Here is a 13,997-nt window from a genome sequence, read left to right on the forward strand (position 1 = left end):
CTGCAGTGATCTGACCACGCACACAAGGGAGCAGCCAAAAGCTCCAGCAGAGGATGCGTGGGAGCCTTTGAATAAAAAGCTAGTTTCAGGGAATAAGAAACTTTTTACAAATGTCATGTGTGAAAGTTGCTGGCAATCAGAGACCAACTCTCAGTGGGTTTGTGTCAGTGTTGCCTGGACTATCATGCACAGGGCAGACAAAGCTGGAATAAATACTAACTCCTTCTGTTTAAATGTGATACTGCTGTGATGTGCCAAAATGACAACATCTGATGTTTTCACTCGAAACAGACGCAGTGTTGTTAGGAAAGATTTCCTTCTACAGATGGGAAAACTCTCCCATTTCCAAATCCCATTATTTTCTAACGTAAAGATGAGGCCAGTATCAGTGGGGTTAGGAGCAGGGTTAGTGGTGCTGCAGCATAGAAATCTCCACCCAGAAAGCAGGTGAAAGATTTTGCTGTCAAAGTGAAAGAGCTCAGTACAATTTTTTAACAGCTGGCTCCTCCTGTAATGGAATCAGAAGATAAACTCCTCTTACTGTGGGATATGAGCAATGCTGGATCTGCAGGGTTTGGCTTGTGCTGGATGACTCCATCCCAAAGCCCCTGGGGATTTGAATGAACTGGGATTCAGCGCTCTGGCTTTGGCTTGTGTCCAATGTTAACAGAGAAAAAATATTCAGGGGCACCTCATGCAGAACCACCAAGTGAATTCTCCCTTTCTGCTTGCCAGTGTAAACCACAGATGCTGTGTAAAACCAGCACAGGAGCAGGACTGTGCCCAGTTCCACTGGTCAGAGATTTTTTCAGTTGCCTTCCTAATACCCAGGAGTCTTGTGCCAGCTCTGTGCCACACTGTGGGATTGTGACTGCGACCCCCCTGTAGAATTGGGGCAATTATCCAGTGTTTTTTTCCTAATTCTGTATTTTTCATTTGGATCAGACGATTTCTTGGTACAACTGGATTCAAGGGAAAATTTGCATCCTTCCAAACACCACCCCCAAACCTGCCCCTCTAACCTTTTGTTTACTGATTTGTTGACATATCCAGAGCTGGAATCAGCCCCCTGTTTCCCCCTCAAACACAGCCTGTGAGCAGGCAGCTGATGGTGAGAGTGAAAATCACTGAGGCAAAGTTACCGTGAAGGGATGGAACAAGGCACTAGGACCTAGGAGGCGTCTCATCCACCCTGGCAGGAATTTCTTGCTTGGAGCTCAGACAACAAAGGCAGAGTGAGCCTGGTTTTCTTTCTCTGAGCATCTCCACCCTGCACGCTGAAAACCGGTGAGTAGAGCTTTCCTGAATGACTTGCATGCAGAAAAGTAACAGGAGGAATCTTTTCTTGGTGCCTTACAGCATCTGCAGTTCATTTTAAAATCAAAACCCCTGCATCCTCTGATTCATTCCCGAAGTTGCTTGGATGTTTCATTGTTCAGTGCATGACACCAGACTGAATCTACCCCAGCTGGCATCGTGGGGGGAACGTTCCCAACTTGGGGTTTCTGTGTGGAATGCCTGCATTGTCATCTGCCTCGCTGCAGCCTGGGGACAATGATTTTTTCTTGCATGGGTCACGCTGACATTGTAAAATACAGGGAAGGAGCTTCATTCTGCCGAGTGTAAAGGGCGGGGATGCGATAGCAACAGCTTTTCCTGGATTTATACCTGGCTGCCAAGTGCTGTAAATCCCCTTTCAGCCCTGTGCTAACATGAGAACCACATACATGAGGTGCATGTGCCTGGTGGAGCCGGGGGAGTGGAAGGGTCTCGACTGCAGAGTTGGGGGGGTTCCTTCTCCTTTTGTGTTGGGGTTTGGTGCAGGGGAAAGGTTGTTCTCGAGCATAAACTAGAGACAGTGCAAAATTCCTGCTCGCTGGGTGTCAGCTCCAGCCTCGGCTTTTCTGTGCTGGAAGCCCCCGCGCTCAGAACAATGAAAGGTGAGGAGCAGGGGCGGCGTGTCCCTGGGGCACGGGCACTTCCAGCTATTAAATCACTTAGGGCTGGAAGCGGGGGGTGGAAATAGCCCCTTTATTTTCTCCTCCTCATTAAACGGGAGCAAAAATGCAATTCAGAGGAGGCTCGGGCTGAAAAGAGCTTACCGAAGCTGCGTTTCAATGACAGATTTTTCTTTGCAGTCATTTCTTCTTAGAGATGTAGGCTGGTCCTGGGAATTGATTGATGGGCTAGGAGGGGGCTGCGGATAGGGGGAAGGGTGGGCTGGATCTCATTGCTAACCCTTATTGAACAGGCTGTCACAAAGAAACTGCTTATTCCCCTGTGACCATTCTTTCATAAATGCCAGTTTATTCTAATGTTAAACATTCAGATGCTCTGGGTCCTTCCGTGATTCGACAGATTGAAGGGCTGACTTACTGGGATCTCCTTGTTTTCTGTTGCCAAAGGAAACCTCATAGGGCTCAGAGGTTTAATTCATTGCCAACTGGTGTTTGGATGAGGTTTTTTGGGGGCTGAGTTGTGATTGCCATGCATGCCTTTGGCCCCAAGTCCCAATTTGCTGCACTTTGAAAACTCCCAGGTGCAGGAGCAGGCAGCTCTCTAGAAACGTGTTCCCTGCCCCCAGTAGTTGGATCCCTTTCAAAATGCGAGGACCCCTCCTACTCTCGGTCCCCAGAATCGATACAAATCTGGGTCAGGGGAGGGGGCGCTTCCCAAATGCATCCGTCCTGCTCCAGACACAGCCTTAGCGTCGTTCTGCTCTCCGGATTGTGGCTCTGCTGGGCTCTAACCCATCCCTTTGCCCCCCTTCTCTCCCCATCTCCTTCCTGCCCAGCTTCAGATCTTTAGGGTTCACCAAACTATGGAACTTGATTTTGGACACTTTGACGAAAGAGACAAGGCGTCCAGAAACATGCGAGGCACACGGATGAACGGCTTGCCCAGCCCCACTCACAGCGCTCACTGTAGCTTCTACAGAACCCGGACCTTACAGGCGCTGAGCAACGAGAAGAAAGCCAAGAAGGTTCGTTTCTATCGCAACGGGGACCGCTACTTCAAGGGGATTGTATACGCCGTGTCCTCCGACCGCTTCCGAAGTTTTGACGCCCTCCTGGCGGACCTGACCCGGTCCCTGTCCGACAACATTAACCTGCCTCAGGGAGTGCGCTACATTTACACCATCGACGGCTCGCGGAAGATCGGCAGCATGGACGAGCTGGAGGAAGGTGAGGAGAGGGATGGGCAGGAGGGGGCTGCACCGCTCGGTGCCCCCAGGGTCCCCTTGCCCCGGCTCTGGGGGTGCCGAGCCCCGCTGTGCCCCGCCGGGAGGGTGGCGGGGCGGCTGCCGCGCCCGCCGGGTCCCCGCGCGGTGCGGGCGTGGGGCCGGAGGGCTGTGTCCGCTCCCGGCTGTGTCCGTCTGTCCGGGTGTGTCCGCTCCTGGCTGTGTCCGCTCCTGGCTGTGTCCGCTCCTGGCTGTGTCCGTGTGTCCGGCTGTGTCCGCTCCTGGCTGTGTCCGTCTGTCCGGCTGTGTCCCTGTGTCCGCTCCTGGCTGTGTCCGTGTGTCCGGCTGTGTCCGTGTGTCCGGCTGTGTCTGTGTGTCCGCTCCTGGCTGTGTCCGTCTGTCCGGCTGTGTCCCTGTGTCCGCTCCTGGCTGTGTCCGTGTGTCCGGCTGTGTCCGTCTGTCCGGCTTTGTCCGCTCCTGGCTGTGTCCGTCTGTCCGGCTGTGTCCGTCTGTCCGGCTGTGTCCGCTCCCGGCTGTGTCCGCTCCCGGCTGTGTCCGTCTGTCCGGCTGTGTCCGCTCCTGGCTGTGTCCGTCTGTCCGGCTGTGTCCGTCTGTCCGGCTGTGTCCCTGTGTCCGCTCCTGGCTGTGTCCGTCTGTCCGGCTGTGTCCGTGTGTCCGCTCCCGGCTGTGTCCGTCTGTCCGGCTGTGTCCGTCTGTCCGGCTGTGTCCCTGTGTCCGCTCCCGGCTGTGTCCGTCTGTCCGGCTGTGTCCGTCTGTCCGGCTGTGTCCGCTCCTGGCTGTGTCCGCTCCTGGCTGTGTCCATCTGTCCGGCTGTGTCCCTGTGTCCGCTCCTGGCTGTGTCCGTGTGTCCAGCTGCGTTTCTGTGTCCAGCTCCCGGCCGTGTCCGTGTGTCCACTCCCGGCCGTGTCCGTGTGTCCAGCTCGTGGCCGTGTCCGTGTGTCCGCTCCCAGCCGTGTCCGTGTGTCCGCTCCCGGCCCTGGCCGTGCGTCAGGGTGTCCCCCGGCTGTCCGGGCCGGGTTGAGCCCGGCCGGGTTTCCCAGCGCGGTGGGTGGGGATGAATGGGACGGGAGCAGGGCTTGAGGCACCCGTGTAGCGAGTGTGTGGCGGGCGTGGGAAGCGTGTGTGCGCTCTGGGTGTGAATTTTGGGGTACGGTGCACGCCATGTGTGTGCAGAGGGGTGTGGTCAGGGCCGGGCGGGCACCTAGGGGTGCGGAGAAGGGTGCTGGGGTGCGATGGAGGGTGGGGTGCTGGGGGGTCTCCGTTTGGGGAGCGTGTGCAGGGATGCGTTGGGAATTCACACAGCCTGATTAGAGACGGGATTTAATGCGCAAGGCGTGTGAATAGAGAAGGGCGTTTTGGACAGGTTGCACTCGGTGAAATTTGGGGTTTATGCGTGCGTCGGTGTGGAGGGTGGGGTGAGGAGGGTTGATGACAGAGAGCTGCGGGGTTTCTGCGCGCTGGGGCTGGTGCTCAGGAGGTGTGGCGGTGTGCTGGGCTGGCTGTACGGGGTCTGGGGGTGTCGCAGAGCGGGCACGGGCAGCTCCTGCGCTGCTCACGAAGGGCTGGGGGACAGCAGCGCCTCGGGGGCTCCGGGGTCTGGGGGTGCAGCGTGTCCCCGTGTCCCCAGGGGGTGTGGCTGCGCCCCTCCGTGTCACTGCGGGGTGAGGGACGAGCCAAACATCCCTGCTGCTGCTGGGAAGGGATGCCCTGCGGGAAGGTTTGCTCCCGGGGAGCTCCGCTGCCAGCCGTGCCCGAGCCCGGGGCGCTGCCCCTGCTCGCTGCCTTTGCCGGCAGTGCCAGCACAGCCCCGGGATGGAGTTGCTGCCATGGCCAGTCCTGCCTCCTTGCCCGAGGCAGCAGAGCCGGAGTGCGGTGCAAAAAGAGCACCCACAGCCACGCTGCTTTTCTCTTCCCCCAGCAATTCATTCTTTGTTCCGACCTGGAATGTCCTGTTGCAGGAGGGGGGGGTGCTCTTCCCTTTTCCTTGGTGTTTTTCTCCAAGCAGACGTCCTGGCCAGTCCAGTTTGGTGACTACCAAAAATCCACGAGGCTTTTGCCTTTGGTGGAAGACAATGGGTGTGAGTACGTGAGGCACGAACTGCAGGGGCAGCCTCGGCTGAGAGTCATTGTGTGACCTTGACTAAAGCAGCTCTCCCTAGAATTCCTTCTCTGTCAGGCAGGATACTCATCTCCTCAAAATACTTTAAGGGGACAAGGACGTGGAATAAATCTTGTTTTCCATAGAGGAGTTTTCCTGGGAAGAATCTGCTGCCATTCAGAGCTGTGATTCTTCCTGGTAGAGTTATTCTCAGCCCAATTTCAGCTGTCGAATGGAGGTGTGGCCTCCCTTAATTTTAGAGATTCTGCCATGTTTCATTCTGGTCTCTTAATATGGCCACAGCCTTATCTCTAATGGCAGCTCTCAGTCCTGCTTGTCCTAGGTTTTTAAGCAAATCTTCAGAAATAACTCCAGGAGAAAATGATCAGGTGGGAGATCATTATTCCCTTTTTACACTCTTTCTCCTGTTAGACTCTTCCTGCTTCTGGTCAGTGAAGTTAAGAAAGCATTAGTTGTTACGCCTGCTTTAAATGGGTTTTACTGCAGGTAAGGAGGTACCTAGTTCATGAAAATACATTTTGCTGGTTAAGGTACAGACAGGAGATTCTGGCATTTGGGTTCTGGCTTTGTTCTGACAAAATGGCATCTGGAAACAACACTGAAGAGACACTAAAACCAGAATGGGATTGTCTGTGTGGCTGTGTCCTCAGTAGAGCATCAGCTAGGAAAATAATACCTGAGGAGAGTGAAGACAAAGGAATCCAGTTTTTGACCATGCCAGGGTAGGTCTGCGATTGATCCCATATTTCTAGGGGTGACCTACGCTTCTGTTGTAGAAAAGCAATTTACAGCACCGTGGTTATAACCAGCCCTTGTGGTGAACTCTGCCCTTAGCTTGGGTGTTTGCACAGGTGCAAACAGGTACCTGCATGAAACCCAGAATTTGGGAGTAATTCTGCTGTGGCACACACAACCAGGGCATGTCTCTTATAAATCTGCTTTCTGCTTGGAGACTGTGGGTAACCAAAGCAGTTCTTGTTGCTATAATGGGACTATTTTATCGTTGCAATTTCAATAAACAAGTAGAATCTAGGAAAAGTCATCAAAGAGCCCCTTCTCAGTGGTTTGATGGCAAAAACTTGTGAATTACTGACAATATTTCACATTCTAAGTGCTTGATTACTTCTGATTGAAAAATGTACTTACATAGTGTAGCCTGAGTGTAGTTCTGGAGGATAGAGAATGATATTGCACAGCACCAATATCCTAGAGACAGACATTTCAGGTGAACAAAAACCACATGGTGTGCTGCTAATTAAGTGGGGCCTGGAATCTTTTGTTCTCCAGACCCAGAGTTCTTCCCTGGCACTCAAGGTTGCTCCCATAATGAGAACAAGTGAAGTTTTTCATGCTCTTTTTTCCACATTCCTTCCATCTGTTGGGCTGAGCCTCTTGGTCCTTTCCTGTACTGCCCCCTAACATCTCACATTTTGGAAGCCCCCAGAGCTCTGTCATAAGGTGCCTTTTGCTGCCAGCTGAGTTCTCCCTCACTGCTCACAGGTTGCTTTTCCCATTCTTTTCCAGGGAGCTGTCTCATTCTCCCAGTGACCTTCTCACAAAATCCACCCATCTGATAATTTTTTCTTCCCCTTTTCAGTCCTAGCAGCCACCTTCCATCACTGTAGTCATTGTCTCAATCCTGACTTCCTCTTTTCAGCATTCAGCTTTAATATAAATAAATAATATTATTAATAATAATATAATAGTCATTAGCTTTAATATAAATAAATAATGCACCTGCTGATGTTGCAGAGGACTGCATTCCTCCTTAACCTCTGTGCTGGTTAAGTGCAGGGCAGCATCCTGCTCCAGCTCATCCTTCCACTTGTGTTCCACTGCCTTGGCTGGGTCAGGAGTGGATGTTGCCCAGGGTGCTGCTCTTCATCATGGCAGATGAATCTTTTGGAAAGGAACACCAGGTGGGCTTTATTCCCCTTCACACAGAATTGGTTCCAGTGATCAGGGCTTTGGGGAGTTGATTTATGTAGCTGCATTTACTGGTGAGTCACTTGTAACTGATAATTCTGTGCCTTGTGCTGTGATAAAACTTGCATATGAAAGATGCTAAAATAATCATGTGCCATCCTTTCCAGCCTTTCTCATGATGGTGGTAGAGCAGCTCACATTGCATCCAAATTTCAGCTAAAATTTAATTCTGGATGTGTGGTTTGGTCCTTGGTTAGTTTTGAGCCTCTTCTCGTCGACTTCATGTGACGAGTTGTCCCACCTCAGCTCTGATTATTTTTTGTCCTTGAATGGAGGACTGGGTAGAGGTGGAAGCTGATGTTGTGCATTGACTTCAGCAGAAAAGATGGCTTAAGAAATGCTGCTCTTGGCCACTTGTTCCAGTCCCCATTTGTTCTCTGTGGGACAAAAGGGGTTTTTTTAGCTCTCTCCACAGTTTTGCTACTTTCCCATATTCAGCTTCTTGACATAAAGACATGGAGAGTGAGGCACAACCTGGGAGTGAAGGCAAGGCACATCCAAAGGTGGATTTTATGCCTTGTCCTGGGCTGCTTGTTTGAAATTTGCCCTTGTTTCAAATCAAACTCAAGAAAAGCTGAGTAGAATTTGTTTTGCTTGGTGTGGTTTCATTGAAAATGTTCTTGGGCTGTGTGAGATATTCCACAAAACGATTCCAAGCTTTTTGTTTCCTGTCATGCCCTTGGGAATATTTTCCAAAATCTTGTCCAGGAGTATTTAGAGTAATCATAGGAGGGGCTCCACCCTGGAACTGTGCAGAGTCTGGTGTGTGCTGGGGCTGAGGGGTTTATAGGAAACATCCTGGGATCTCCACCCAGTGTGTGTGTTCCAGTTTGCCTGGAAAAGTGAAGTTCCTGTAGGTCCATACTGAAACCTTGGTAACCTGTGGAATTGTTTTCTGTTGCCGTGATTGCTCAGCTAATTACATCCTACATAACAAAATTTGCCCATGGGGCTCTGTTTTATTTGCTTGCTCATCCTGGCTGTCATGCTAGCACTGGTGTGGTCCAAAATTCTTTATGGGCATCATTGAAGGTGATTTCTCATCAGGCATTCTTCAGCAGAACAAGAGGTGCTTCTGTTCATGGAGGAGCCAAGGGAAGGGAGCTCTTCCAGGGTTCCTTTTGCCATGCTGGGGCAAGTTTTTTTAACTGGAGCAGGTCTTTTTAACTCATGAAGCAGCAGCAAGTTCAAGCATTTGAATCTCATGCCCTGCTCTAACACCATATGGAATGAGCTCTGCAAGGTGTTAAGTCCACTTAATTCCTGCTGCAGCCCTGGTAAATTCCACTAAACACAAAAGCTGGGCACAGTAGCTCATTCTCAACTTTGTAACTGCAGAGGCAACAGCCAAAATAATTGACTTCTGCCCACAGAGACTGTTCCTGGAATAACTGTTAACACTTAGACATTCAAAATGGCCTCAATCCAGCTTTCCTGATTTTTCTCAAAAGACTTCTGCCCGCAGTTCATTATCCTTGGAAAGTTGATGGTGCATGCTGAAGAAGGATAACTTTTCCTGAAAGCACAGCCTGTAATTTTTGGTATTGTCACAGGGAGCTGCTGTAAGAGGGTTGGAGGATTAGCAGTCATCTGGAGCTTAGGTTTTTCTAAGGAACCTTCTCCAAGGCAAACCTTATCTTTGCTGAGATCATCCCTTCTTTAGGAGCTGAATAATCTCCTTGTGCTTCCATCAAATCGGTAACACTGGGATGGATGTGTAATTCACTTGAAGCTGGGGTAATTCTGTGTGATACAAATGGCAAATATGATGGTCATGCCAGCAGGTCTGGGGTCTGCAGTCAGCCCAGCCATTGCTGAGGGCAGGCAGGAGCAGTGAGGAAATGCCTTGGGCTGGTTTGGTGGCACGATAGGAATTGTGACACGTCTGGAGCAGCCTGGCATGGTGACAACGCTCCCCCCCTGTGGGCTCTGGCTCTGCAGGGTAAAAAGGGCATTGTGCTCTCAGCTGGCCTGCACTAAACCAACACTGTCCTTGGCACCACAGGGGTTTTGTCAGGATGATGCTCCCCAGCCCCAGTGCAGGAGGGTTTCTCTTTGGGCCTCCCTTTTTGGGGTTTGTTTGAATTGATGATGTGGCTGTCCATTGTACCTTCTCATGGTTTGCAGTGGGGTTTCTGCACGTGTGCACAGCTGCTTGCTGGCTTGAGACATGTGCTCCTGAAAATATTTGCGCACAGATTTTTGTGCTTAGGGCTGGGGAGCAATGTTCTTCTTGGAGTCGTTCCTTTTGCTCATGACAAGATCTCACATCCTCTTCCCATTCCTTCTGTTATGCTGAGCACATCTTCTGCTATCACACTGTGCCTGTCAGTCACATTTCTGTGGCTGGCACAGTTGTGCACCTTGACTTCTCATTATAGGCTTAGCACAGGCAGATGTGGCACAGAAACCCACAGAGAATCCACTCCTCTCTCCATGGCAGCTCTATTCCCCATAAGATTTCTCCTCTTTATCATCTCCTGGCCACTTTGTGCAGTTAAAAGCTGCAAAGTTCACAGGTCTTCAGCCCATGCTTGCTCAATCCTCCTACCACCATGGTAAGGTTTGGGTAAAACTCCACTGTGGGAAGTGTAATACACTGTGGAAAGTATGTTCCTGGCTGGCAAGTGCATGTGCCTCACTGAGGAACTTGAATGATGATTTTGCTGCTATTTGAGGGTCATAAACTGAGTTAAGGAAGACATTAGTTGAAGTGGTTTTTAAATGAAGTTAAAGCTTCAGGTCACATCCTTAGGTCAGGAAGGAAGGAAAGAAAAGCTCCTCTTCCCTGGAGCTGTGCTGCTGTGACTGCAGGAATGATGCTGAGAAGAGCTGCTGCCCTGAGCTGCTGTTCTGGAGTGTCTCTCCAAGGAGATTCCTCTCCAGTTTTAGAATCGAGTACAGTATGGATTTTATTTGCTGGGGTCTGGGTTAAATGAGACAAAGGGAGAAAGGGCAGATTCCATTTTCCACTTGTGAGTGTGAGCACAGCTTGAGAGGATCGGCACAACTGCCTAAGATCCCATCTGTGGAGCAAACTCTACAAGGGTTCTGGTTCTGCCTTCATGCCACTGTTGCCTTTGGTGTACAGTGGTGTAAATACACAAACAGCTGTGGTGTGCAGTGAGGAGTTCAAAAGGACACAGCTGGAACCAAGAGTAATGGTACTGTACCACACAGATCAAGAATCTCTTCAGCTTACTCTAAAATATGCAACTTTTTAATAGAAAATATGCTCCAGCACCTCAGGTGTCTACAGAACACAGTGCAAATGTGTACTTGCTTTCACTGTGGAAATAATACACATGAAGGTCGAATGCAGATGAAAGTCAAGCCTTGCCACACTTCAGTGGCTGATAGTTTATTTCTGTTTTAGGTGGGGAAGCAGAGGTGGATGTGAGGTCAGGAGCTGGCACAGGGAAGCTGGGGTGACAGCAGCATTCAAATCACTTATTCTTAGTGCTGCGTTTAAACAGAGAAATCCCTTTTCTCAGAGGATAATGCACAGTTCTGCTGAGCACACTTAGGAGGGCTCTGCTGCCCAGGGATTATGGCTGGGGAGGGCTCAGCTTCTTAGGATGGTTAATTCCTGGGGGCATTCCAGACTCCTTGCTGCCCTTCTCTCAGTCACGAAACTGGAGAGAAGCCTGGGCCCATCTGCACCAGGTGTTACTTGGCTGGAGCAGATAAATAAACCACAACTTATCACTTATTAATCAGAAAGATTTGAAGTATTCAAAGCTCCTGGAAAAAGATATCCCCAGAGGGAATTTGGTATAACGTGTGGTACTCTAGGGGGTGTATTTGAGTTTCTATTGAGTCAGATTCACAAAATGTTGGGGATTAAGGAGCTCCAGCTATGGGCAGGGCTGCATGGTTGGTTTATTGAGGGATGTTGCTGTCAGCAAATAGAGATTTTTACTGTTTGTTCAGGCTAACAGAACCTGCTGGTGGGATTATCGTTAGTCTGGGATACACCAGTTGTCAAAATGTCCAACTGAGTGTTCATCACAAACCTCTCTTCTCTCTTCCTTTTTTGTATTCCATCTTTAGCAGGGGAAACAGAATATCTGCTTCCTGCTGATCAAGGATTTTGGTCATTTTTATACAACTGATGGGAGAAGAGCTGCAGTTGGTGATGTAAACACCACAAGTGGGCATCATGGTGGCAACCTCATGGCAAAAAATCATGGGTACAGAGGTGGGGTTAAAATAAGTAAGGATCCTACATCTTTTCTATGGCTGCTTGTGACATCACACCCTGGTCAGTAATAGGGACAGAAATACACAGAGTACTCTTATAAGCCTGTTAAAATCTGTTTGTTGTGCGTCTGTTGTGGTCTCACCATGGGTTCTGGTGCCTCCATCAGAAGTGCAGTTTAGTCAGCAGAAGGAGTTTTAGTATGAATTTTATCCTGGGCACGTTACCTGCCTGGACCATGTGAAAATCACTGCCACCAGTGGGGAAAAAACAGTGAGGTGTTTGGAAATCCATATTTTGCCAACTGGATGTCAAATCCTGTCCTAGAGATCCCTGGGTGGGAAGCCAGACTTGGCTGTGGGATAGGCTTTTCAAAGATGTCTGAGCCTTGGAGTTTGCAGTCAGGGACAGACAAGGAAGTGCAGCCAATCTGTTTTTTGTAAAGAAGGAATTTATTTTTTTTTTAAATTTGTCTTTCAAAATAGTTAAATCTGTATTTTGCTTTCAAATGTATTGTAGTACATGAAAAACTTAATTCTGTAAGACCAGACAAAGAAACCACCAGAAGAGACTAAAATCCTACAGGTCATGCCTTCAGTTCCTATTAAAATTTTATCTCATGGCGAGACGAAAGCTTCTTCCTCCAGCAGTGAGTGACTTTTTTTCAGTGCAGCCTGAGTCATTTCAGACCAGACAGCTACATTCCCTTAGGGATACTGGTTTACAGTCTCATTCTAGTAATAACTCTCCCAGCATCCATCAGATTTGCAGGCCAAAAAGAAGCTCCTACAAATCCTTTAAGGTGCTTTTAAAACCTTGGATAAATAGGATCCTGTAAATTACAGACAAAGCCTAAAACTAATTTTGGGTGGGATAGGGAAGGGCTTTTTGGGAATTACTAAAAAGTCCCCGTAACTCTTCTCTGCCATGTCTAAATTTGGATTTAAAGTATTTTTGGTTGGTATCAGCCGTGTAAATCAAGGAGTGGTATTTGGTGCAGTGTTTAATCTCAGCTGCCACTAGGTCTGCTCCCTAATAAAACACTGATGCTCCAACCGTGCATATTTGTTATGCCTGCTAGATTTATCTAGGCTACTTTTAGTGGAGACTGTTCAGGACAAGATTTTGCTTATTTTTCAGGCATGATGCAGAAGGCACTTTGTGGATGAATGCTGATGTGCTCTCAGCAGGGAATGACACACTGAAGTAGTACCTAGGTCTGTAAAGATAAAGGCAAAACTGGCAAATTTATAAAATAATCGAGGTGGTCAAATGAATTTGGTGTTCTGAAGGTTTTGGAAAGCTTAGCTGCATCTTCAAGTACCTAGATACCTTTATACCTCAACCTCTCTCAACCCCTGGTTCATGTGATTGTATTTGCTGCTGGCTGACTCGCTTACTTTGTGGAATACCAGCAATATTTAAAATAACCATAAATATAACATGAAAACAAGGCAGAATGTTTTAAGAACAAGCTGTCGTGGGAGTGCTAATGGAAACAATTATCAGTGGTTTGCACGATTTGTGGGGGAAGAGCACAGAGCTGGTGCTTACTACAGAATCTCCTTTCTTCCTCAAGGGGAGAGTTACGTCTGCTCGTCCGACAACTTCTTCAAGAAGGTGGAATACACCAAGAACGTCAACCCCAACTGGTCTGTCAACGTGAAGACCTCTGCCAACCAGAAAGCACCTCAGTCCCTGGCCAGCAGCAACAGTGCCCAGGCCAAGGAGAACAAGGATTTCGTGCGCCCCAAGCTGGTGACCATCATCCGCAGCGGGGTCAAGCCCCGCAAGGCCGTGCGCGTGCTCCTCAACAAGAAGACTGCCCACTCCTTCGAGCAGGTCCTCACTGACATCACTGAAGCCATCAAACTGGAGACAGGAGTGGTCAAAAAGCTGTACACCTTGGATGGGAAGCAGGTAGGAGGTTTTACAGATGTTGTGTCTTTTTCTTCCTCTTGTCATGCGGCTTTTGCTGACTCAGAGCAATTCTTGAAGCCTAAAATTAAGCTGAGATGATTGCTGCCATCTGTTCCCTTAGAAGTATGGCTTCTCATGCCAGTGGTTAGGTTACTAAATTTTCCCTGATATTAATACCAAGTGAAGAATGTAGCCGTGGGTCTGGGTGGAACAGATGCTCGCCCTGCACGCCGGCGTGCGGTGCGTGTCTTCTGGGCTAGGTGAAGAAATAACAGGGGGACTTGGGCTCCTGGCCACCAGCTGATCTGGCTCTGGGCTCGCTGGAAGAACTCTCCAGCTTTGGCTCCACTCAGTGAAAACATGTTGCTTGACTTTCCTTGCTCTCTGGTGAAGGCTTGCTAAGATAAAGTGATTGATCCAAGCAGCTCTTCTATGCAGCTCCAGAGTGAGCAGGGAAAGTGTGGAACTGTGGAGCATTTCCTTGGCTAAATGTAATGGTAACGTGCAGAAAGAGTCAGAAATATTTAGCAGGTCATCAAAATGTGCTTCATGTCTACATGTTGCTGGAA

At 49.4% G+C, this 13,997-nt stretch overlaps 1 protein-coding gene across 7 annotated transcripts in view; it reads left to right on the forward strand.

The window, feature by feature from the left end:
• Positions 1-1,232: 1,232 nt before the first annotated feature.
• Positions 1,233-13,997, forward strand: part of DCX (doublecortin) — an 80,370-nt gene continuing 67,605 nt past the window's right edge. For 4 of the 7 annotated variants that reach the window (XM_021525249.4, XM_021525251.4, XM_021525252.4 and 1 more), the window contains exons 1-3: positions 1,233-1,287; positions 2,795-3,185; positions 13,088-13,428. In XM_021525249.4, coding sequence (XP_021380924.1) covers positions 2,822-3,185; positions 13,088-13,428 — 705 coding nt within the window. In that variant the 5' untranslated portion in view covers positions 1,233-1,287; positions 2,795-2,821. Of the gene's footprint in view, positions 1,941-2,794; positions 3,186-13,087; positions 13,429-13,997 lie in introns of all 7 variants that reach the window. The other 3 variants (XM_085570538.1, XM_085570539.1, XM_085570540.1) reach the window with 1 other exon arrangement.

The sequence above is a fragment of the Lonchura striata genome, chromosome 4A, assembly GCF_050655825.1.
Source record: "Lonchura striata isolate lonStrDom1 chromosome 4A, ASM5065582v1, whole genome shotgun sequence".
NCBI classification, from domain to species: domain Eukaryota; kingdom Metazoa; phylum Chordata; class Aves; order Passeriformes; family Estrildidae; genus Lonchura; species Lonchura striata.